Source organism: Heterodontus francisci, chromosome 25 (genome assembly GCF_036365525.1).
Source record: "Heterodontus francisci isolate sHetFra1 chromosome 25, sHetFra1.hap1, whole genome shotgun sequence".
NCBI classification, from domain to species: domain Eukaryota; kingdom Metazoa; phylum Chordata; class Chondrichthyes; order Heterodontiformes; family Heterodontidae; genus Heterodontus; species Heterodontus francisci.
Window position 1 is genome coordinate 65262276 of NC_090395.1, and position 25443 is coordinate 65287718.

Consider the following 25443-nt stretch of genomic DNA (forward strand, 5'->3'; position numbering starts at 1 on the left):
CCTTTCCCGGAGACATTTTCCGGCCCTCCCCTGCCACGATCCATGACGTCGATGGGTGTGTAAAATTGGCTCTACTGACTGCATGGCATACACTTTCCCAGCAGATGAGAGGCAGAGTTTTTCAATGTGATTCTCCTGCACTCTTGCTATGCATATCTTGTCAGATTGTTTCAGAGTGCTATTGGCAGGGTCTTAGCAGAAGTTGTCTCAGCCCAAGGAATAATGTATAGTGTATAAAGACATGTTCGAATGAATTTATTGAACAGTTTTTGAAATACCACGATCTTCCTTCATCCTTGGTCAGCGTGAAAGTGCAGTAAAGTCTTTTTATGAGATGTTAAACCTAGGCTTAGTCGCCCTCTCATGAACGTTCAAACCCCATAATACTATTGAAAGAACAGCAGGAGGGTTTGCCAGGTGGCTTGGCCATCATCTAACCCTTAATCAACAGTACCAAATCAAAGTATCCGTTCCTCTATCTCATTACTGTTTGCTGTGTGCAAATTGGGAGCCACTCTTTCCTACGTAACAACAGTGACTACACTTCAGAAATACTTCATTGGCTGTAAGGTGCTTTGGGACAGACTGAGGAGATGAAGGGTACTATTTAAATGCAAATAAATTTGTTTTTTTCTTTCTTTCTACAACACAAAAAGGAATGGCAACAAATAAAATCCCAAGTCGGGTCCCGTGTACGTGTGCTGTAATGCTTAAACACAAGTCTCGAAGGATAAAGGGATAAGTAATCAATCATCACATTTCCCTATCATTTCATTTCAGTACTGACTCTTTTACATTGCAACAGTAACTACACTTCAAAAGTACTTCGTTTGGTATAAAGCACCTTGGGACGTCCTGAAGTGATGAAAGGTGCTATGGAAATGCAAGTCTTTCTTAGTCTGTACATAGAGCATACTCTATGGAAATGTCAAATATATAAATTCACTGAGAAATGGGTGAATTGTTCATCTAACATTACAGAAGAGCCAATTTTAAAGTGAATTTGTGGTGCTAAGGGAATAGCTCCCATTATGATATGCATGAAATTAGATGACTATTTGTGTATCAGTGCTGTATATCTTGTATATTTGGTTTCAGTCACTGTTTTTTTATTTATTTCAGTTCAGAAGCTCTACATATGCCATTATACATGCAGATATATATATATATATATATAACAAAACAGGCATAGTCAAATCATTACCAACAATTGACAAAGTTACAGTCTATAGTAGAATAAAACAGTATGCTTGCACACATTTCCTGTTCTTCACACCTTTTTGTTTGCTTCATGTATCACATTTAACAAAAGCACAAGGAAATGAAAGCAGTCATTAGAGTCAGAATATCTACAGCCTTTTAACTGACATGACCAAACAGACTTCAAACAAAATCAAAAGTCAAGGTGAATATTTGTAAGGGAGGTAACTGAAACTATTAATATAAAAGAGTCATTTTATATTCCTTCTGGGCCAGAGGGGAGCTTCCCTCATTTGAAGAACTGGGATTAGGATGAGGCTTGTTATGAACACTGGACTCTGTAGTATGTTTATGTTTTAAAAACGGTGATCTTTAATGCAGTGTAAAATGCAGAGGAGACATGTGACCTCATACCAATTCTGCTCAGAGTCAAGCCAGGGGTCTTGGTTACCATGAAAACAAGGAACCCAGATCAAATATCCTTTTGCAAGCAAGGTGCAAAGTTGTAACACCTAAAGGACAATGGGTTTCACTCTTACAGACTCAGCTGGTAAACAGGGAGCCAGGGACTCTAAAATGCAAATTCAAGTGCAATTTTTAACACCTGGAAACAAAGGAAGGCCCAACTGGTTTTGCTATGGTCAGACTTATGGTCTCTGAGAATTGTAAAAGGCAAACAACTCTTGACTTTCGATCTGGATATATTCAAGAAGCTTTCCTAAGTCTCAAGACTGTAAAGGAAGAAACAAAGACCAATAGTTGCTGAATAGCCTGAAGGGAGGGAGGAAGGGAGCAGTGGCTGTTTCTGAGAAAACAGTTTCCCTTAGATCATCAATACAGAAAAATGGCTGCTAAGATTTGAATGCGGTTCAAAGGCTCAAGTTTTGCGGAGGAGAAAAGACCAACGGGGTCACGAGATTGCTTTATTAATGACAGTCCAGTCGAACGTGCTCGGAAGAAGTAAGTGAAGAGCACTTTGCCTGTAAGAAGGACTGGGAGATCCAGCACATTGCAACTGGGAGGAATTTGAGACTTTTAACTGCAAGGATACCATTTCAATGAGAACACCGTGTACCGTATAAATGTGGTGTTGGGGTGTTGAGCGTGTTAATAAACTAAAGGGAATAACTTTTGTTGTAATTTAGTGTATTAGCTCCCTACTAAGTACTGTTTAGTTAATGTTGATTTTTAGTTTAGTTATTACAGTAAAGTTTTTAAAATGTGAAATCTTATGTAATCTTTTACTCAATCTGGGGAGTGCATATGTCTTGTTTTAAAGTTAATGGCCTCAACGGTCATAACAGGCTGCAGAATTAACCCATTTGTGAAATGGAAGAATGCAGGTTTGTTAGACAAGCTGTATCCCTCATGTATTTTTAAATTGCTGTTTTGCAAATTTAAAGTTATTTCTCGACAAGCCATGATGGCTCAGTGTAAGAATGAACCACTCACTGTGGAGACATCCATGCCACGAATAGCCCCATAAAATCCCTGATCTGTTTTCAAATTTAAAGGCCACCTGAGCAGAACGTGGATTCAGTTCAACGTCTCAACTGATAGATAGAATTTTTGACAATGCAGCAATCCCTCTGTATTGAGTTGCAATGTCTGACTAGATTAGGTGTTCAAATCCTGGGGAATGGCCCTGAAAAATATCAAAAGCTTGCAGTCGTATAGCACCCTAATGTGGCAAGATACCCCAAGGTATTCACAACCTACAGGCTCAGAGCTGAAAGTGCTAACAGCACAGCCACAATAATAGAGATATCAACGTCAGATTATTTAGTGAGAGGACATGCACATGTTTCTGCCTTATTGCATGCTTGATGCCCACAAGATATGTTTCTTTCAAATGATAATGACACATATTTCAAAAGCTAGAAAAACAATGACTCTTCAAAGAGTCAAACCTATGTTCATGGCCAAGGCTGTAATTGCTCAATAAAAAGCTTATCTAAGTTCACATGGACAGTCTTCTTGAGACTATAACGAAAGGTTGTTCTTTTGAAGCCATGTTCAAGGCACATTGCTAAAGTTGTCTGGAAAAACACTCACATGATACTTTTTTTGGGTTGTTTCATTCGGATCTGAAAAGAACTGTAGAATATTCTACAGTTTCCGAGGCACCTTGGCTATTAGCTGTTTTTTGGGCTTTAAGATCCTGAACATTAATGTAAGTGCTTTCCAAATCAACTCTGGGTACCTTCTTCACAGTGGCGTATGTCACTCCTTCATCTTCCTTCGAAAACTGAGACAAATGGAAAACCGTCAGCACAATACGTCACAACGTTAACCAAACTCAGGTTTTATCATAACCAATAAATATAAAAGCCGTAAATGTTATGTGTTATTGTCTACTGTGCCAATCTTTTATATTTACAGAAGCTCAAGTTTCTCTTATTCATTTCTGTGGGCGATTATTCTGTATTTTTTTTTTTAAGGTTGAGAAATGTGAATGAAGGACCACGATCCAGAATGGAGAACATCATCAAGGTGGAAAGGAATGGAAGAGAAGCTGAGGTAAGTCAGAAAGTAAAGGAAGAAAGAACTTGCATAATGTAGTGTCTTTCACGATCTTAGGATGTCCCAAATTGTTTTACAGTTAGCTAAGAACCTCAGACCCCCGACCTTTGTGCCCCCTGACTCTTGCACCCACATCTCTCTTGTTTCCCTAGACTCTGGCCCCTCTACCCAAACAATGATGGTTTCCAGCTCTCACACCTTCGACTCACGCCACCTAATTCTCATGTCATCCATCTCTCCTGTCCCTAGAACTCTGGCTTGCCCACGGCCCCCAGTTATTTTCAGCACACCAGCCAGTCCTGGGTCTCTGCTGGCATTGGACGGCAGGGGGCCCCAAAATTTAGGGATTGCTTGGGCACTGCCATATGCTGCATTCTGGGAGACTTTGGGTAATCCAGATGCCTTGACTATTCCATGGGAACTGCCCCAAGCGCTGAGCCTGCTGCCCTTTGTGTGTTCTCTTAGTTTGCTTCAGGTCAGTCTGTGCCAGCCAGTTTTGATGTATGAAGCACGAGTATAGATTCGTTCTGACTGAGGTTTCCAATTCAGAGTTGTCACCTTGACACGGAACCGGAAACCGAACCACAGTTTAAGAGGATAGGGAGGGAGATCAGGCCTGTTAAAAGTGGCATCGACTGGGGAGCCTGACTGCACCTGCTGCAGTGCAGGAGAATTCTAGCTGTGGTTTCAGGGTGAATATCAGTAAGTTGCTGGGTCATTTGAGACCTCGGGGGTGGTCATCCCTGCCCTTTTACGAGTCGCCCCAGGCCCAGATAAGTGTCCCATGCCCATGAATACGAGCCATGGCAAATGGCAGAACCAGCGAAATTTCGGCAGTGATGGTGGAATAGCTTGAGGGACAAAAACTGCATACAGGTGGAGGATTCTTTGGGAAGAGGACTTGTGTTTCCTTTAAAGCACACATGAGGAAGGCAGTGGAAAACCACCTCATGTACTTTTTTCCTAGACATATTGCTAATTTCTCATGGAAGTTAAGAACTGGGAGGCAACTGAAAAGGAAAGCGCAGGACCGTAAGGCATTGGAAAATGAGCAGACGACCTATTATCACGACTATCAGTGAGTTATAGGATTATAATTAGTCTTGAGTAGGACATTGTGGTGCTACACCTATTAATGCTAGTAGACTATCAATGAGTTATTCTATTACTTTCACTTATGAGGGAATCTGAATGTTACCACTATCTCTATTAGTTATCAGTGCAATTCCAGTGTGTCGCTTCTAGTTAATGGTGGAATAAAAGTTCCTCTCATCTGGTTTTCCCTTCTGCGAATCGCTGCCCTGCCTTTGATTTCTCCTCTTCCCTGCCCTATGTTTCCCCTCTCCACCTGCTCATGAATGTCTTCCTGATGCTTAGAAATTTTTGCACAAAAGCTACTGGTTCAAACTCATGAGCAACTACAGGTGACCCAACCTTTCTTAGGTAAATGCAAGGACTTTTGCAGATGTCACGCGATTGAACATCATGTGGTCAGAGGCCACATGATCAAGTACCATGTGGTCAGAATGTCATGTAATTAAACTTCCAGGATGCATCCAGCCAGAGTTGGCAGCCCTCTTCGCAGCCCTACCATTACCTCTGCATTTGTTGTGAGTTTGACATGGCAACATCTTACCTTGCATGTTGCTGCAGGATTTTCCACAGCAGTAATGCTCTGTTCATTTGTGCCTGTAAAGTAAAATTATAATCAAAACATCATTTTATAATAAATTTATTGAGATCAAGCATGCAAAAATTCCTGCTGGGTTTTATTTATTTAACCAATATTTGATACGTGTTTTATGGAAAACGTCATGAAGCCAACCTATTGTTTGCTTTATAGAGATTTTATTTGTCTGAAAGGTAGAAGTAATAACTTGTATTTATATAATTCCATGTCACATTCTCAGGAGGTCCCAATGGATTACAGAATCCAATCGTTGCGAAAGAACTTGATTCATAAATTAGACTGTTCAGGACATTACTAAACCTCTTACAAAACCCTCAAACTATGCATCTTGTATTGGATTACATGGGAACAGCAATGTAGAGGAGGATTGGGTAGGGACTTGCTGCACGCCCATGAGTTTGCTTACCCAATCCTTCTTGAACTGCGCGCAGGCAATCCAATCTAACCAGGCACAGTCATAGGGAACTCCCCTCCGCCCCCCACAGTGTTATCAGCTCCTTACAATGGCCTGGATCTTTCACTTGTAATGATGCTAAAACTGTCAGCATCCGCTGTCATTGCTCCATGAAAATGACAGCAACTTCTGCTATACGCACATGCGCAGTTAAACACGTAAATCCAGAAGTTGCTGTCAGTGATTCACCATTCCTACACAGGGTGCGCTGTTGAGTCCTTGCAGATGGAAATCAATTAGAAATCACTGATTTGACATTAAATTCCACTTATTATGCTGTTAGTCTCGCTGTAAAATGCTTGTAAAAGTTAAAGCCTTATTGAATGAGGTGTAACTGAGATTTTTACGGTAGAATAAATTATAATTACTGCTGATCAACTTCTCTGGCTCTGAAACAACAATTTTGTATTTGTGGAAAGTCAAATTTCTCCATTATTGCTAAAAATTCCACAGATTTCAGCTTCTACCTTATTCCCATTTGCATGTCTGAATCTTTATTTCATTTCTGTAAAATTATTATAAGTGAATGAAAGAAACCTGCTTCATATTTCCTGGTTTGCTGTCTGTGAGAAATCTTCAAATTGATTGGCTGCTTAGTCTGTTTGATGACATCACTGTTACCAGATGCTGGAGACAGTTGGTGCCAGAATGAAATTAATGTCAGGAAGATGAAATCTGTGCAACAGAGATTGCCAGATCTTTGTGGGCAGTTTTCTTCGAGGTCAGGAGCGAGTGCTGTCACTTCACCACTGATTGTAAAATCCAGGCCTATGTTTGAGTTAAAATGATGTAAAACAAACATAGTTTTCTCACTGGCGACAGCCAGGAGCGTAATGTTATTGGAATTAGCCTGATTGTGTTCCCGTGTGAATACCCCATTCTTTTTTTCTCCTTTTGCACCTTTTTCTTTTGCTAATTTTCTCCCCCCTTTCCCCTTTTCTTCTGTAGATGTTGACTTTTGCTGGCCTTCATTTCAATCACTACCAACCATCTCCTGATACCTTGACCAAGTGTCCATCCTTTGAGAGTGGGCCTGCACAATGATAATTGGCAGGCGATCCAATTTTTGAAGACAACACAGTCAAGCACTATCTGACCCCTCTAGCCATCCTCAAGTATAGATTAGGGTGCAGAAGATATTCATAAGAATGGTTCCAGGGATGAGGAACTTCAGTTACATTGATAGGTTGGAAAAACTAGGTGTGTTCTTCTTGGGGAAGAGATGATTAAGAGGAGATTTGATAGAAGTGTTCAAAATCATGAGGGGTCTGAATGGAGTGGATAGGGAGAAACTGCTTCCATTGGACACAGGATCCAGAACCAGAGGACACTGATTTAAGGTGACAGGCAAAAGAAGTGACAGCGACATGAGGAAAAACTTCCTTACGCGTCGAGCTGTTACGATTTGGAATGCACTACCTGAGAGTGCGATAGAGGCAAATTCAATCGAGGCCTTCAAAAGAGAACTGGATAATTATCTGAAGAGAAAAAAAAATGCAGGGCTACAGGGAAAGGCAGGGGAGTGAGCTTGGCTGAGTTACTCTTGCAGAGAGCTGTCACAGACATGACGGGCCAAATGGCCTCCTTCTGTGCTGCAACCATTCTATGATTCTGTGATCAATTGCATTACCTTGATTGGGACAGCTAATTCAACACAGACTGGACTTTAGCTTTCTATGCCTTAAAACAACTTTGATGAAGCTCATTCTGGCTCCTACTAGCAAATTTGCATCTTCGCTTTTTTGCACTGCTCCCAGTTTAATTGTTGACTCACTGTATGGGGAATTGCAGAAGTAAGTCAGGGTGCAACCAGTTCTGGCCCGATATGCAAGATCTTAGTTTTCACATACGATTTTTTTGTTCCAACAATGTACTGCAAAATCTTCAAATATTAAACTGTGTTTCAAAGCACATCAGATATATTGAATTTAATTCTTGATGTATGTTCCTGCCCTGCTGCGATTTGCTTTTTCATTAAAAAAAATCTCTCTTACGTGAGCTAGCCCTAGTTTAATAGTTCTTTGCACATATGTAAGCATGAGATGATCAGAAAATGCTGGAAAACTTTTTCTTTTTGTAATAGACATTAAATCAAGGTGCCGTCTGCTTAAAAAGAGCCAATGACACTACTTCAAAGAACAGGGGAGTTCGGTGTCATAACCAATATTTATCCCTCAAGTCGCATCACCAAAACAGATGGTCTGGTCATTTATCTCATTGCTGTTTGTGGGATCTTGCTGTGTGCAAATTGGGTGCGATGTTTCCTATATTACAAATATTTAATTGGCTGTTAAGCGATTCAGGGATGTTCTGAGGTCATAAAAGGCATTATATAAATAAATGTAAGTGCTTCTTCATGGATATTTTAAATACGGGCGCTCATGATTTTTACATTTTGTCCTGGATTGAACATACCACTTTTCTTCTGCTGCTTTACTTTTAAATAAAGAATTACAGCAACAATGAGCAGTAGGAGGATGATCACCACGACAACTGAAAGAATGACTTGCCACGGAAATGCACTTCCCTTTCTGCAAAATACAATTGAGATAACTGGAACATGAGCCAGAGAGAGAGCTGAGACAATTACACATTTCCCTCAAGTCCTGTTCATTCTGGTTCAATCTGATAAAGCATAAATGAGAAATACATTTTAACATTGTTATATCTGTAACTCTAAATGAAATAAGCAACTACTCTTTCTATTGACATTTAAGAAGACTCTATGGCCTTGGAATTCTAGGGCTGGATTTGGTAGAGCCAGCAGGGTTCCCAATGCTGGTCTAAAAAGGTGAGAAACCTGCCATTCCGAACCCCCCGCCTGGCTCTATTTAATGTTGCTTGGGCAATTAACAGCCTGGCGCCAGGATCCCCGTCCCTTTAAAGACAGGAATCCCACCTCCTAAGAGCTGCTGGCCAATCAGACGGCCGGCAGCGCCATTGGGAGCGGTGGCCACTGCCGGTACTACAGGAGGCCCGGGACCAGGCCCAGCGCTGGAGACCCAGACCCAAGCTAAGTGAGGCGGGATCACCAGGGCCAGTCCGGCAGGCCCAGTGATGGGGGGAGGGAGGGTGGTCATTGAGTGTAGGGTGTGCGAGGTGGGTTGTTTTCCACCAGGGGCCCCCTCCAAAGCTCGCAGGGAGGCCTTGTTTTAAAGCGCAACCTCCCCGTGTGGTGGAGACCCTCCTGACCTCTGGCTTAATTCAAGCAGCGGTGGGAAGAGGTCCTTAAGTGGATGATAATACGGCTCTTAAGGGCCTCATTTGGCCTCTGGATGGGAAGGCCGTCATCAGCCTATACCGCCCCCGACTTCATTGCGGTGCGATAGGAAGGCGACAGGCCCTCTTCTCCCTCGCCTCCTGTTGCAATTCTAGGGCCCCCTGCCTCCTAGCCCATCTCCAGGGTCCATTAAATCCAGCCCATGCTGTGCATAAATTAGTGTGTGAACATTTAATATATTCCTACTAAATTCCTTTCTCTGCTATATTAACAGAGGTTTTTCAAAAGTGAATGAACTGTTAAGTAGGAATTTAATACAAATGGGTTAAATGCTTGTGAATTTACTGATAGGCTGGATTCAAGTAATTAGATTTTGAGATGGTCACAGTCGAGTGCACGTCTTGGCTCAGTTGGTAACATCTCTGAGTTAGAAGGTTGTTAATTTAAGACTCACTATGGACGTACCACTGTGACGTCTTAGTGGGGTTAAGAGTGGTGCATACTTGTGTGAATGTCGCAGATCTCATAGCAAAAAGAGAGCAGGCTGCTCGTCTCATGTGCTGTTCAGCATTCATCCCTCCACAGGATGAGAATTAAACCTCCTTGATGTTTCTGAGGAAGCAACATCCCAAACAGATTGTGGTAAGCCTAGAGCTGAGGTTCAGGTGTTTTCTGTCTGCTGCCAATGTCAAACTAAGTTTTTATTTTTGACTTTTTGAATAAAGGATGGTTTTTCTACCTCAGGATTTGTGTAGAATCCTATTAGCCTTGGCTGCACATAATGGGGGGATTTTATCTGGCGACAGAGGTCTCGACCATCGATAAAGTGCTGGTGAGAGGCCCGCATTGCCTCCTTTGGGGAAGGCCCGCCAGATTACATGCCAATTAGGCATTTAAGTGGATAGCGGTCGGCCTTCCCCTAGGATTGAGGACCCCGGTGACAGAAGTCCCACTCGCTGAGAGCTGTCGGCTAATCAGGTGAGCATCTTTTATTCCCAAAAATATACTTTATTCATAAAAATTTGTAAAAAATACATTACAAAACAGTTCAAAACAGCACCAAGTTGACATTCCAGAAAGTGCAAAGGAAATCAGTTTTCTTCAATACAGGAGTGAGTTGCCTCACAACCCTTCCATTCCATTTTACATGCCACGTACATTTTACAGCAAACCCATATCTAGTGTATACAACCCGAGGGGTTTCCCATGGGTCCAGCCCCTTGGTTCACATTGGTGGGAAGACCTTACTTAGTGCTCTTTCCCCATTGAGCCTTTGCAGCAGCTGCTCCAAGCTTTAGTGCATCCCTCAGCATGTAGTCCTGGACCTTGGAATGTGCCAGGCTGCAACACTTGGGTGTGGACAACTCTTTGCGCTGGAAGACCGGCAAGTTTCAGACAGACCAAAGAGCGTCTTTCACTGAATTGATGGTTCTCCAGCAACAGTTGATGTTTATCTCGGTGTGCGTCCCTGGGAACAGCCCGTAGAATACAGACTCCTGTGTTATGGAGCTGCTTGGGATGAACCTCGACAAAAACCACTGAATCTCTTTCCACACCTGCTTTGCAAAGGCACATTCCAGAAGGAGGTGGACAACAGTCTCTTCCCCACCACAGCCACCTCGAGGGCAGTTTGCGGAGGGGGTGAGACTTCGGGCATGCAGGAAGGATCTGACGGGGAGGGCCCTTCTCATCGCCAGCCAAGCTATGTCTTGGTGCTTGTTTGCAAGTTCTGGTGATGAGGCATTCCGCCAAATTGTTTTGGCAGTCTGCTAGGGGAACCATGCGACAGGATCTACCATCTCCTTTTCCCATAGGGTCTTGACATTCCGTGCAGACCACTGCCTGATGGATTGGTGGTCAAAGGCATTTTTTCGCAGAAACTTTCCCACGAAGGATAGGTGGTACATCACAGTCCAACTGGATGGAGCATTCCGTGGCAATGTGACCAGACCCATCCTTCGCAACACCAGGGACAGATAGAACAGATAGCATGTAGTGACACTTGGTGTTTGCGTACTGGGGCTCTAAGCACAGCTTGATGCAGCCACACACGAAGGTGGTCATCAGGATGAGGGCGGCGTCGGGTACATTTTCCAGAGGTTTGAACATCATGTCCCTCCGGACCCCGTCCATTTTGCATCTCCAGATAAAGCGGAAGAAGGCTCGGGTGACCGCCATGGCGCAGGAGTGGGGTGTGGGCCAGATCTGCGCCACATACAGCAACAACGTGAGCGCCTCGCACCTGATGACCAGGTTCCTACCCACAATGGAGAGAGATCGCTGCTCCCACATGCTCAGTTTATGGTGTACCCTGGCTACTCGCTCCTTCCAGGTTTTGGTGCACATCCCAGGCGTTCCGCACTATATCCTCAGCACCTTAAGGTAGTCTGACCTGACGGTGAAGGGGACAAAGGAACGGTCAGCCCAGTTCCCAAAGAACATGGCCTCACTCTTGCCGTGGTTAACTTTGGCTCCCAAGGCCAGTTCAAACTGGTTGCAGATGCTCATCAGTCTGTGAACGGACAGCGGATCAGAACAGAAGACGGCGACGTCGTCCATGTACAGGGAGGCTTTACCTGAGTGCCTCCGCTGCCTGGATTGTCACCCCTCTTATGCCCGTATCCTTCCTAATGGACTCAGCAAAAGGTTCGATACAGCAAATAAACAAGACAGGGGAGAGAGGACAGCCCTGTCTGACTCCAGAATTGATCGGGAAACTTTCTGATTCCCAGCCATTGATTGAGAATGCGCTACTGATGTTTGTATAGAACAGTTTGATCCAATTGCAGATTCCCTCCCCAAACCCCATTTTGGAGAGCAGGTACATCATGTATGTGTGTGATATCCTGTCAAAAGTCCCCTCCTGGTCCAAGCTGATGAGTCAGGTGTGCACTCTCCTGTCCCGTATATAGATGATCGTATCCCTGAGTAGCGCGAGACTATCAGAGATCTTCCTGCCGGGTACAGTACAGGTCTGGTCAGGGTGAATTACCAACTCCAGAGCAGACTTGACCCGACTGGCGATGACTTTGGACAAAATCTTGTAGTCAACATTAAGCAGTGAGATGGGCCGCCAATTTCTGATTTCCGCCCTCTCCCCCTTTCGCTTGTAGTTGAGGGTGATGATGTCTTTCCTCGTGGATTCTGACATGCTGCCGGCCTGAAGCATACTCTTGTATACTTCCAGCAGGTCTGGGCCGATCCAGTCCTACAGAGCTGAATACAACTCAACCGGTAAGCTGTCACTTCTGGGAGTTTTACTCGTCTCGAAAGTACTGATGGCGTTTGTCAGCTCATCCATAGTTAACAGTTTGTCCAGCCCCTCCCACATGCTGTCATCCAAGACCTCCCTGATAGATGACCGGAAGGACTGGGAGGCCGTGCTGTCCGTGAGCTTCACGTCATACAGCCCAGCAGAAAAGGATTTGTTGATCCTTAGTATGTCGGACTGCGATGACGTAACTGTGACATCCTCTTCCTTCAGGCTGCTGATCACAGAGCTCTCACTGTGTACCTTTTGGAAGAAGAAACGCAAGCACATCTCATCCCGCTCAACAGAGCGGACTCTGGACCGGAAGATGATCTTGGATTTGGGGCGCGCTGGGCCCATCACAGCTTCCAGTGCCCCGGAGCTGGGGGCTTTATCTTCCAGCTTCTTTGAGTTCTCCCTCTTCTTTTGCAGGTGCCGTCATTCTGGCCATTCCTCGTCCAATCAGGAGCAGCTGCTGTAGTCTGTCTCATTCGGTAGCCTCCTCTTGCCACTGGTTTGGGTGGTGGCCTCTCTTTAACTGAACAGGGCCATTGTGGAGGTGGTAGATGCTGCCAGTAGAGCACTCACTGAAGGCACTGGAACCAAGCCACAGGTAAGTCAGGACGAAGAGTTTCGCCAGGGAGCGGGGGATCGGCAGCAAGGGCAAGACGTGGCTGTCAGCGGAGTCCCGACCACCTTCCCAATGCTGGGTCCCCTGTTCAGGCACTAAGTTCCTTTAACAAAGGAGCCCCTGGTCCCCAGGAACTGGAAGGCAACCCACACAGGATTGGAAGGCATGCTCCCGATGCGACGACAGGACCGCCTGCCGCTGGGCGAATATCAGCAATGGTGGGATGAGGCCCTTGTTTGGGAATTAATTGTCCACTTAAGGGCCTCAATTGGTGGCAGGGTGGGAAGTCGGTTCACAGGCCTTCCTGCCCCGGACTTAATTTGGGTGGAGGCGGGTAGGTGGTGGGATCCCCACCTGCCACCAACTCGCCCGATTATACACTCTCCCCACCTCCAAACCTGACACTCTTCCCACCCAGAATGGAGAGGTTGGGAATTTCCCGATCAGTGATCCCTGGAAACTCTGAGTTATTTACAGAAATATGGTAACGATGCAGAATATTGATTTCAACTTTTCAGACACTAACCTGTTTGTTCCAGTGCTGTGAAAAGTGGTGAGAGCTTCAGTAGTTCCTGTTGTCCAGGTGGTTGGGCCTATTATTGACCTGGAGACAACGGGAAGAATTTTAAATTGACAACGCGGCTCTTTGCGGCAGCACCGGAGGTCGTGCTGTCGCCCCTTTAGTGAAATACAGCCGGGTGACCGTGATCATGCAGCAGCCAGCCAATTAAGGATGGGGTGGGAGGGCCCACTGCAATCAAGGACCTGAGGTGGGAAAGGGACACCAATGCTGCCATCATCTCTCACAACGGCACGTGCTGGCACCAGAAATAAAGGGTTGCCAGCCCTGCACTCACTCCTGGATGGAAAGAAAGCCTTCCCGAGTGCCCTCTGTTCCTCGGACATTGTCTGCTGCCTATGCTGCATAATAAACAAGGTGCTGATTGCGAGCCTGCACTGGCCATGGCTGAAGGAAGACCCTGGGTGGCCCCACGGATTAGCGATGCCTCCCTGCAGGATCTCCTCCAGGCTGCAAGGAAAAGGCGGGAGGTCCTCTGTCTCAGGGACAAGAGGAGGAGACCTGCCCACCTGACCAAGCAAGCCTGGACAGAGATTATGGAGGAAGTCAGCAGCCGTGGAGTCACCCCCAGGGCATGGCTCCAGTGCAGGAATTGGGGCAATGACCTCATCCAGGCTAACTGCAAACACTTTGGACCCTTTGGGCATTGCATGTGTCTAAACTGAGAGGGAGCGTTTGGTGGAAAGGCAGTGGCCACCCAGTCATGTTGATTGGGGAAAGGCAGCAGGACCTGTTGCCTGTGGCTGGGCTGCATCTCGATTAGGGGCGCACGTCAGTCATTGTTAAATCCTACACAGTCCCTCGGTAGGGGCCGCATGTTGGAGGTGTATGTGTGCTCCCATCATGGCCCACTGGACTATCACCATCAGAGGTATGGGGCTTTTTGCCACTGGGAGACTAATTTTGTTCACTTTTCTGTCTGCAGGAGAAGACAGCCCCAATAGGAAGGAACATGCCAGCGCTGAACTCCCTTATCTCCATGTCCTCGCCCTGATGTAGGAGGAAGCCATGGAACAGGCTGGGCACAAGGTGACCAGACCAGAGCTGGGGGACAGCCGGCCATCTCAGAGAAGGAGAAGGGAGCCTCAGAGGTGCACCATCACATCATTCCCACCAACAGGTGAGGCAACAGTGGACGATGGAGAAGCCTATCCAGGCCCTGGGTGCTGCACTCTCTCTGCCAATCACATGACTGGCTCCCTCCATTGCAAGGTTCAGAGGCAGACCTGCACACCATCACTTTGTCTGTGAGCTCTATGCATTGTTTGCAAGGAGAGAGGGGGATGAGGCACCTGAAGTCTCCACCAGACACATGTCCCTCTCAGGTCAGCAGGGAGTTACAAGCGTCCTTTATAAAGGGGGAAGTGGAAGAGCAGCTTCCTCCTGAATCAAGGGTCTCCTCTCAGGGTTTTCCTGGTGTGAGCAGTAGCTCCAAAGCCCCTCTGCTAGTGATGCCAGCGCCAGATTGTGAGGCAGGGGCACCGATCCAAGACGGTGAGTGAGCATCGACTGAGCTGCAGGAGGCACTGAGTGTTCTTGGGCCCCCCAGGTTGAGATAGTCAGAGGACGACCACATAGGTCATCCCAAGCCAGGAGGCAGTAAGGCCAGCTACCAGCCTCTGCCTCAGCCTCAGCTGCCAGTGCAGGGGGCAGAGCCACATTGGAGAACCCAGAAAAGAATTAAAAAGAGCATCAAAATGCACTTCGGGGATCATGGGTGAAGATGCAGTTGAGGTGGGTAGTTGTGCATTTGGTGTGACGCTGAATAAAGAAATGATGTTCACTCACTTTCTGTGATGTCCTTTGGGAACTCATTTAAACCCTTCCTCCCAAGGAGCTGGTATTGAGGGACCAAGCCCCGAGTGCTCATCCTTTGGCTTTGTCACTATGTGAAGTGCACCTGGGTGCTGCAGTGCGGAAGGAAACGGGACAACAGGGCTGTTTAAAGGTAAGGCTTTATTGTTGTGGTTCTAGAAGGTGGTAAGGCTCAAAGGAAATGTGAATATAAGGGCGTCTCATGCCTCCCTTACGCGTATCTCATGGCACGTTTTCTGCTCTGCCTGGGACCGTTTATCTGGCACTGCTTGGGCAACATCCTCCTCCCCATCCTTGTCATCAGAGGAGGCATCACATTCCACGATATCCTCACTAGTCAATGCCTCCGCCCCTCAGTAGTGCCAGGTTGTGCAATGCACAGCAAACCACCGCATTATGCATAACCCTCGCCAGGGCATACTGAAGGGCTCCACGGCATTGATCTCGGCACCAATGGCCTGCTCAATGGTTGCTCAGGTTAACCCATTGCAAGTGTACCTCTCCTCTGCATCTGTGTGTAGATTCCTCTCAGGCATCAGTAGCCATGTTCTCAGTGGACAGGCCTGGTCTCCAAGGACCTATCCCTGAAGGGATGTGGGGCATGGAAAAGGTTGGGCACCTGTGATTGACTCTTAGTCTGTAGGCATCATGGCTGCTTCCTGGGAGTTGTGCACACACCTGCAAGATCTGTTTGAGGTGGTTACACTCCATGTGTTCATTGAGTGAGTGGAAGCCCTTCCCATTAATGAAGGGAGCAGGCTGGTCAGTGGAAGCCTTGATGGTCACATTCATGCTTTGATGACCCACTGCACCTGGGGGAATCCAGCGATGGCCCTGAATCCTATAGCCTGTTTGGATCGTTGCGGAAGCACACATCGTCGCCAGCCTTCCTGAATATGGCATTAGTGACCTTCCTTATGCAGCGATATGCCGCGGACTGGGAGATTCCACACGTATCTCCAGTAGATCCCCGGAATGATGCAGTGGCGTAGATGTTCAGTGCTACGGTGACCTTCAGTGCCAAAGACATCAGGTGCCCACCAAGTCCCATCGGGCTCAGATCATCCTGCATCATGGCACACAGAGCATTGATGGCCTCCCTGGAGAGACAGAGTCTTCAAAAACACTGCCTCTTGGACATCTGCAGGTAGTTGAGTCTCGGCCGGTATACCCTCTCTGAAGGGTAGCTTCTTCTGCCTGCAGAAAGGAGCTGGTGTGCCCTCTGTATCCTTCTACAAACTCCAGAGCCCGAGGGAGGACCTCCTGTGTACCCCCAGACTGTGGTATGCCCCTCCCAGTTCATGCGCCTCCCTCCCTTTCTGCTGCTCCTCCTCCTCAGTAGTGGTCTCAAAGCCAGGGTCTCAAAGCCAGGGTGAATGAGGCCCATGAGAGTTTGCTTCTCCCTAAGTACAAGACCTTCAAGGTAGATGGACCCCCTCCCCCACCCTCTCATCCCCTTACTTGTGACCTCCGATGATGTGGCACTGCCCATATGGTACACTCGTATGGCTTCCTGCAGTGCTGGCACCTTGGCCCCCTCAGCCTTCACTACCAAGCAATGCTGCCTCACCTGATTGCTTCCTTGTGATCGGTATAAAAGTCTGAATTAAGTAGAATTTGGAAATAGTGTATTATGCCTTTTAGAGTTAGAGATTGAATGGATGGTCAGTTTTTAGAATTCACTGCCATTCCCCTTTAAGAAGGTAGAGTTAGAAAATGTCAAGGTCACTGTTATGAAGCAGAAACAAGTTGGGAAATCCATTTGTGTCTCTGTTGTCAGGACCTTGGAAGATAAACACACACATTGAAATATCCTGTCAGTAAGAGGTAGCAACAGACTTAATTGGTTTGTGGGTTTGTGCAGACAGGTTGGCTCCAGAGGTTGCTTTGAGGTGCCATGGAAAGGGCAATTATAGATAATGAAACAATAAATGGAATGTAGTCACAGGAATAAGAAAGGTTAAGTAAACACAATTATAAACATTTTGACCAGATAAATGCTCACATCTTCAACAGCAAAGGAAGTTCATTAAGTGGAAATGCTAATTAAAGATACGGATTTTAAAAGGAAGACAGGAAGGTCACATCTATGCTAAAAGTCAGATGACACTTCAGAAACAGTATAAACATGAGAGGTTTTTGAAGCCAAATTTAGAAGTGTTGAATCCTCAAACAACGCTACGCAATGAAGGGACATTTAAGGTAAAAAGTTTACTTTACATTTTTATGGATATTCTGGATATTCTAAGATATTTTTGCTGTAACATTAGTAAGGTTAAACTTTTGGATTCTATGTTAGAAATAAGATTATGTGTTACATCTTTTAGTCATATTTGATATTGTTATATACTTATCCACTGAAGTGTATTGCATGTTAAATTCTTTAATAAATCTATAAAAGTCAATAAATCATCTCACGTAGCATTCTGTATACAACCACAAAGAACCCCCTTTCTGTATCTCTTTAAGTGGAGAGATATGTATTGAAGAGAATTCTCAGACCCTTATAATATCTGGGATATTTATGACTTAGCTTATTTTAATAATTACGGCTATCTGAAAGATGGTAATATTCTCTGTTGGTTTTCTTTATTTGAGTGAAAACTAGTACAATTCTTTGGAGCCAAATAAGTGTCTCTGAGAATTTGTCTGGTTTGAACTTGATTAAAGGAGATTCAAAGGGATGTACTCCTGATTTGGTTTAGTCCCTATTAGGGATTAAAGTCATAAATCACTTCATCCCAGTGACGCCAACACTGAGCTCCTGTATCCTTGTCACCTCCTTTCACCAGTCGAGGCCCGGAAGCCCTGTGATTTCCATCCATCATCAGATAAATGCACAATGGAGAACAATATTGCTGTGTATTGGGCTCTCATGTACCTTAATTGCCTTCCCGCCTTGTGGATGTATGACGTCCGCCCTCCATGTTGATTGCCAACAGTAAAATCCAGAAGGGATGTCACGATGTCGAACTTCCTGTCTGATGCCTCCTGTCCCTATTTTATGCCCCCCCCTCACCTCTGTTCCCCTCAAACGGCCCCTTAAAATACAGCCCAATATTGCTGTAAGAGACTGGGATTGATTTTACGCAAACCGACTCCTGTCTTCCCATTTTCTGAACTTTTCAACACCTACTGCTAGGGCCCCAGAAAAAATTGGAACGCTGAACATGTTGGTGAAGTAAAGCCCACTTCCCGTGGGCTCTGGAATATTTGCTCTTCGACGGTACCAGAAGAGGAAGATCAGCCCAGGGAAATATAAAGGTTATGAGTAGGACATCTCAACATAGCAGTGTGGAAAAGAAAGGAGAAAAACATGAATTCTATCAGTCTAATTTAGTTAATCTCTGTAAAGAAAAGGTGGGTTTTATCAGAAACCCTTGAAATCTGCTTTAGTGCCAAAGCTAAAAAGAATAGAATCAATTGTAAGTTTCACCACAGATTACAAAGGGTCTGGAATCTGTATAATGTATTTGTCCCTCCAGTTCAGCATTTTAAAAAGGACTCAGTTAGTTGAAGATTACTTTCATACTTATGACACAATATTGAATTCAACTTTTTAGAGACTAACCTGGTTGTTCCAGTTCTGTGAAAAGCAGTGGTGAGAGCTGTAGTAACAGAAGCCTCAGTAGTTTCTGTCACCTTGGTGGTTGGGCCCATTGTTGTCCTCAGTACTGGGCCTATAACAGATGAACTTGCTGATCATTTTATCCCGAAAAGCACTTTTCATATACAGTTTACTCCTCTTAATTGAGTCATATAATGATCTAATCAATCATTTTTAAAAGGAATTTCCCATTTTGTATTGTTTGTGTTGCTTAATTCAAATGATCAGATCATTCCTGCTTTTTTAGGGAAGAATTTGACTGAATTAGCAGCACTGGACTGTGGCATAAAAGGATGAAATCAGAGACACCGACAACAATATACATGGCTAGTGAATTTCAGCTTGGTGGCTACTAGCTGAATATCTGGTGCTGGTTTCCCTCCTCCTGTGTGAGTTGGCAGAGGTTCTGATCACAGAGCGATCGATTGGCATTGGGGAAGTGACACGATAACAACGGGTTGTATTTTACCAGCCCACTGGAGACAGGCTGGGAGGTGGGAGGCTGCAGAAGACGGCAGCCGAAAGGTGTCAGGAGGGGAGTCCATGTTTCCTCGCTGCCACGGAATATTACCAGTGACGGGAAGCTCAATGGTGCTGCCACCCGCTGAGCAGAGGCGGACGGCCAATTAAACCAATTAGTTGCTCAATTAAAGGCCACTTCCCATTCTGGCAGCCTTCCCGGGGTGGGGGTCCTCCTGTACGGCCACTCCCTGGTCCATGAGGGATCCCTGGCGCCCCCAAGTCTATGTTGCCACCGCTGGAGGGTGCAGCCCTACGACCGGGTCTGTGTGCCTGAACCCAGCTTGGTAAAACAAAACCTATCTTGCCTTTGAGGGTGCCTCGGGATGGAGGTTCCCTCTCCTCCTTCCTGCATCCTCAGCAGTGGCCACTTCTATCGGTGGTGCTGCTGAGACTGCTGAGCTATCGGCCCTCTGATTGGGCTGGCAGCTTGGCGAGGCGGCCCCCATCCTCAATTGGACAGCAATGACGGCCGCAGCCTCTTAATTGCCCACTGCTGCTAAAATGCCACCCAGTGTCCCTCTGCTCACCCACGTGGGTTCAGGTCTTGCTTTCGGCCCTGGCGACAGGACAACCCTTTCGATGAGAAAATTCCGGCTGTGAACAGAACAATTGCCAGACAAATCCTTTCAGTCGGAACATGTTTTTCCAGTCTGTTTCTCTTCCCTCCTTCCTGACGGAGTGGAAGGATCTTGCTCTGGAAATCCAGTGTCCCCATGAGCCGGGTACCCCAGTAAATGGGCGTCCACCCCTTAGGTGCAAATGAACATGCCCCTGGGATTAGCACAGGGTTACTGTCAGAGCAAACTGGAGAGAATTTCTGGTTTCAAATGTTTCAATTTGGACAGAATAAACAAAATAGAAATACATTAGTCATCTTACCTTCAGAAACTTCTAATTTTACAGACATCTTGATATTTTGTACAAGTGTTGGCATTTCTATCACACACCAATAATATCCTTCATCATTCTTCATGAGGTTATCCATGGTTACTGAAAATATCCTTTGTGTTTTGTTATCAGTCAGTGAGAATCTTCCTTTTTTTGGTTTATCAGTAGAAACCACCACCTCACAAGATAAGTAATAATAACCTTTACACCATTGTTTAACATGGTCCTTGTAATTCCGATCATACTGACAGTCCACAGTGACTGATCCTCCCAATTCACCATGAACCTTCTCGGGTCCAGTTAATTGAAATGAACCTGTTGGCATATTAATGATGAAAGATTATTAACAACTCTGGCAGGATCAACAAAAACAGTATTTAACCAAATAAACACCGCTATTCCTGTTGTTATGGCAATCTTCATTGTAATTACAGATCGAATCCCATTTTTAATATCAAATTCTTTCTGCTGATTCTCATGTCACCAGCACTGTTACTGAAATTATTGCATATACTCTGGTTTTGATCCTGATTTTCCTCAATATGGAGTCCTGTGATTTCCTGTTGTGAGCTGGTTGTGGAGCCAGATTCCCCACAATCACTGCATTCTGACAAAATCATTCCTGTCATCATTGTTGATTTATATTCTTCATTTACACAGATCATCGCTATTAAGACAAACTAAAAATCTTTCAGAAAAACAATTTCTTTCATTCTTTCTGACAGTTTCTCTCAGTCTGCCCATTTCTAAGCCCAGTTATTTTATTTCACTTTTTACAGTTGAGTTATCTGGGCCTAAACTGCTTTTTCTGATCATCGAAACAGTGAAACATTTGGAACAGGTGTGGGCCACTCACCCGCCTTGGCTCCATATCCCTCGATGAAAGGGTACAGACCTGAAACGTTAACTCTGTTTCTCTCTCCACAGATGCTGCCTGACCTGCTGAGTATTTCCAGGACTTTCTGTTTATAAATCAGATTTTCAGCATCTGCAGTATTTTGCTTTTATTTTCTTGCACGAACTGTTAGGACCAGACAGTTCGGGCAATATACTCTGTCTGTCTTCTGGAGAAAAAGACTAGATTTATGGAAGTGGTGGGTTGATATGTGATGGAGGATGGGAGTGTGGGAGGGATCTTGTGGATGATTGATCAGGCTCAGCTTGCCTGTGATAAGTCAGTAGATGCTTTTATTCTTGCTGCTGAATGATTGGCTATTGCATTCTGTGATTTGTCAGTATATGGTATTGTTGCTCCTGATTGGTCAGCTAATCTATCCTCTGGTAGGTTAGTACATGTGAATATTCTTGCTGTGTGGTGGATCTTGAGTGTGTTGGGGGTTTGTATGTGTTGAAGTTGGTTGAACATTGGCTGCAGAGCAGTGGTGATATGATGCATGAGTAGGGGTAGCCAGATGTCACTCATCTCATCCATCACGTACCGGCATATTAGATACAACAGGGAGGTCCTGGAGATCTATCAACACCATATTGTCCCCACACACAGCGGCCTACTCATCAGTGACATCAGGATGAAGCAGCCCACATAATTGGCAAAGTATTCACCACCCTGAGCATTCACAGTAACGCACAGTGGCAGCAGTGTGTACCATCTACAAGATGCACTGCAGCAACTCACCACGCCTCCTTCAACAGCACCTTCCAAATGTGCAACCTCTATCAGCTAGTAGGACCAATGGCAGCAGATGCATGGGAACACCACCACCTGCAAGTTCCGCTGTAAGCCACACAGTAACCTGACTTGGAAATATATCGCTGTTCCGTCAATGTTGCTGGGTCAAAATCCTGGAACTCGCTTCTTAATGGCACTGTGGGTGCAGCTGCACCAGATGGATTGCAGTGGTTCAAGATGGCAGCTCACTACCACCGTCTCAAGGGCAATTAGGGGTGGGCATCAAATGCTGGCACTGCCAGCAAAACCCATATCCCAAGAAATGAATTTAAAAGGAAAACACATCAGGAATATTAGCATGCACTGACTTACTACAGGATATATTTGCTGACCAATCAGGAGCAAGAACAATAGCTAATACTGACCAATCACAGAATACAATAGCCAACCAATCATCAGCAAGAACAATCACATGTACCCACCAATCACAGAGACACTCAGCCTGACCAATCATCAGCAAGATCCCGCCCATCCTCCATCACCAAAAAACCCACCTTTTCGACAGATTCAGTCTTTTCTCCAGAAGATGGGCAAAGTATGTTGCCTGAAATGTTCTTCTAAGTGATTGTCTTCAAGGAAAGATTGTCTCTTTTCTGAGCAATTCACGTGGTGTAAATCTTCAATTGTCTTACTGAAGATGCAGTTCTTGTTCATATTACAAATTGTTGTCTTTGAAGTATTTTGTGAAGTTGCTGATTCAAATATTGTTTAACCACAATAATTTGCATTTATACAGCGCATTTAACACAATAAAACGTCCAAGGTGCTTCACAGGAGCATTATAAAGCAAAATAAGATACCGACACACATAAGGAGATATTAAGTCAGTTGACCAAAAGTTTGGTCAAAGAGGTAGGTTTTAAGGAGTGTCTTAAAGGAGGCAAGCAAAGTAGAGAGGCAGAGAGGTGCAGGGAGGGTTTTCCAGAGCTTTGGGCCTCGGCAACTGAAGCTGCAGCCACCAATTGTGGAGCAATTAAAATCAGGTTTGTTCAAGAGGCCAGAATTAGAGGAGCACTGATATCTCGGAGGATTGTGTGGCTGGATATGATTACAGAGATAGGGAGGGGTGAGGCCAGGGAGGGATTTGAAAACAAGGATGAGAATTTTAAAATCAAGTGTTGCTTGACAGGGAGCCAGTGTCGGTCAGCAAGCACAGGGATGATAGGTGCATGGGGTCTGTCGTAGTCACATAGGATGTCATTTGTGACTTTGATAAGAACTGTTTCGGTACTGTGGCAAGGGTGGAAACATAGAAACATGGGAAAATAGGAGCAGGAGTAGGCCATTCGGCCTGTCGAGCCTGCTCCACCATTCATTGTAATCATGGCTGATCATCCAAACTCAGTAACCTGTTCCTGTTTTCTCCCCGTATCCCTTGAAACCTGACAGGAAGGATTCAAACATGGAATTCCAGGAAAGATGGGAAATGGATTTGGGAGGCGACAACACCTTCAAGGACTTTGGAGAGGAAAAGAATTCTGGATGGAACCCTACGTGAATTGGGTGCAAGTAGAGGGACCTAATTTCTGTGGGGGTCTGATATCCAACACAGCAGCAGGTTTAATGGGACGCTGTACCAATATTTAACATATCCAATAATGAGCTGCTAAACTACCCAAACCCCACCCTCCGAGGACTTCACAGGAGCCAGAAAGCTGGCAGAGCCAGGCTGAGAGCACCCACTGTATGGGCACTCTTGAGGTAGACATGACATGAAAATTGTTCCTCTTTTCATGCAGCATAGCAATGAGAAATGTAGTATGAGGACAGGAAGATTAAGATAGTTTCTTTGTGACACTGTTGGTATGTTAACACACACACAGCATTGCAAAATAAGGATGTGAGCTGTGCAGATTGGTTCACAACAGAGCATTTGGGAAATAGTTATCGAGGGGCTGGTTGTAGAGCTCACCATGAAAAGCCACAGGTCTATCAGCTCTGAGCTGGTACTGAGAAATATGGTCAAATAATTCCTAGTAAACTCATAAGTCACCTGACAAATGGTTTTAAAAAAAAATGATTTATTTGAGTTTCAGAGGTTGGGTAAAACACAATATGAAGAAACACTTGAGGCACCCATTCAATTTCTGTTCTGATGCAATTCATTTTTGCTGAATTGAAGTCACAGATTGTGTTTTTCTTTCTCCAAATCTACTTCAGTTCTAAACATTAGTATTTCACACAGTTTGTCTTCTAAGAGACAAATGTGTTCGAGGTTCACCATTTTTCTATGCAGTCTTCAGAAGGAACTCTATGTGAAGCGCCTTGGATCATTTTAACAAGTTGCATTATGTCGCATCGTTAACTTAGTGTTCTAAATAAAAAGGAAATGCAGTTAGATTCCTGCCATTGATAAGGAGCTAGAGTTTCAGGAAGGACAGAGCTGCAACAGGAAAGCACAGAAAGAAGAAAAGGTGATTGAAGATACAGGAGAAGCAGATGAATATCATAAAAATGAACTGATAAGACCAAGTGTGGTTCACCTTTCGCTCACCACAACAGAATTACGGGCGACAGAGTAAGTAGAAGTTTCTGGTCTTCACCAGCTCTGATGACAAAAGTGCTTTTTCATAACATTAAGGAACAGGATTTTAAAAAAGAGACTTACTTGATGCAGACATAAGAATCAAAAGAGCAATTAATTCCATCATTCTGGACTGTTTCTAGCAGGTGAATTAACCGTGCTCAGACATCTGAGCTTTGCTTTCTTTGAGTCGGTTGGTTTTTGTAGGTCACTTCCTCATTCATCCTGTAGTCAAATAAACCATTTCCTCTTTCACAATAAGGACGAGGTCTGGGGCCAAGTGCAAACGCTGAACCCATGCTCCCCACCCAGAATAAAGGACTGGGGTCTTATTTTAAGTGGTTTGAGACACTTACCCCCATTACATTCAGAGACTTAGCAGTAAATTCATGAAATCTCTTTTTCACGCATATTTATGCAACCTCTAATACACAGTATTCACATACAATACTGTTTTATACTCTTATTACACATTCATACTTCTACAAGCTTACTCACAACATTTATAAAAAGAAAATATTCTCCGCTGATTCTATCACCATGACAACAGAAAAATGGCCACTGAGGAAGTTGTAACTTTCCCCCAAATTTCTTTGAAGAATTTAATTTTCTCGAAGTATTTATGTGCAGGACTTAAACAAGCTATGATGTGTATTCTGATTAACAAGAACACTGGTGAATGAAGCAATTAGAAAAGTTTATAATCCTAAAAGCAGTAATGATACATTTCTCACCCTTCTCTTTTCCAGTGAGAAGATGGCTAATTTATATAATTGCTCCTCATAATTCAATCCTTCCATCCCTCCATTCACTCAGTCATTCTGGTTGCTCTCCTCTGCATCCTTTCAG

At 44.8% G+C, this 25443-nt stretch overlaps 1 protein-coding gene across 2 annotated transcripts; it reads right to left on the reverse strand.

The window, feature by feature from the left end:
* Positions 1–1071: 1071 nt before the first annotated feature.
* Positions 1072–25443, reverse strand: LOC137383949 (CMRF35-like molecule 7). 2 transcript variants are annotated; one of them, XM_068057383.1, is made up of 8 exons: positions 25329–25443; positions 24679–24819; positions 20372–20695; positions 18935–19043; positions 13495–13572; positions 8283–8398; positions 5360–5412; positions 1072–3448 (listed from the first exon to the last, which is right to left on the reverse strand). In XM_068057383.1, exons 2-8 carry the CDS (start codon positions 24719–24721, stop codon positions 3278–3280), a joined length of 894 nt encoding a protein of 297 aa, XP_067913484.1. In that variant the 5' UTR covers positions 24722–24819; positions 25329–25443; the 3' UTR covers positions 1072–3277. The 2 variants fall into 2 exon arrangements, with proteins under 2 accessions (XP_067913484.1, XP_067913486.1); XM_068057385.1 differs by lacking the exon at positions 13495–13572.

Excerpts from the sequence above, each read along its gene's own strand:
- LOC137383949 (XM_068057383.1), bottom strand. The coding sequence starts at position 24,721 with ATGATGGAATTAATTGCTCTTTTGATTCTTATGTCTGCATCAA. Across the intron at positions 20,696-24,678 it reads GATTCTTATGTCTGCATCAA|GTTCATTTCAATTAACTGGA; the intron begins GTAAGTCTCTTT and ends ATATGCCAACAG. Across the intron at positions 8,399-13,494 it reads CACAGCACTGGAACAAACAG|AAAGGGAAGTGCATTTCCGT; the intron begins GTTAGTGTCTGA and ends TGTATTTTGCAG.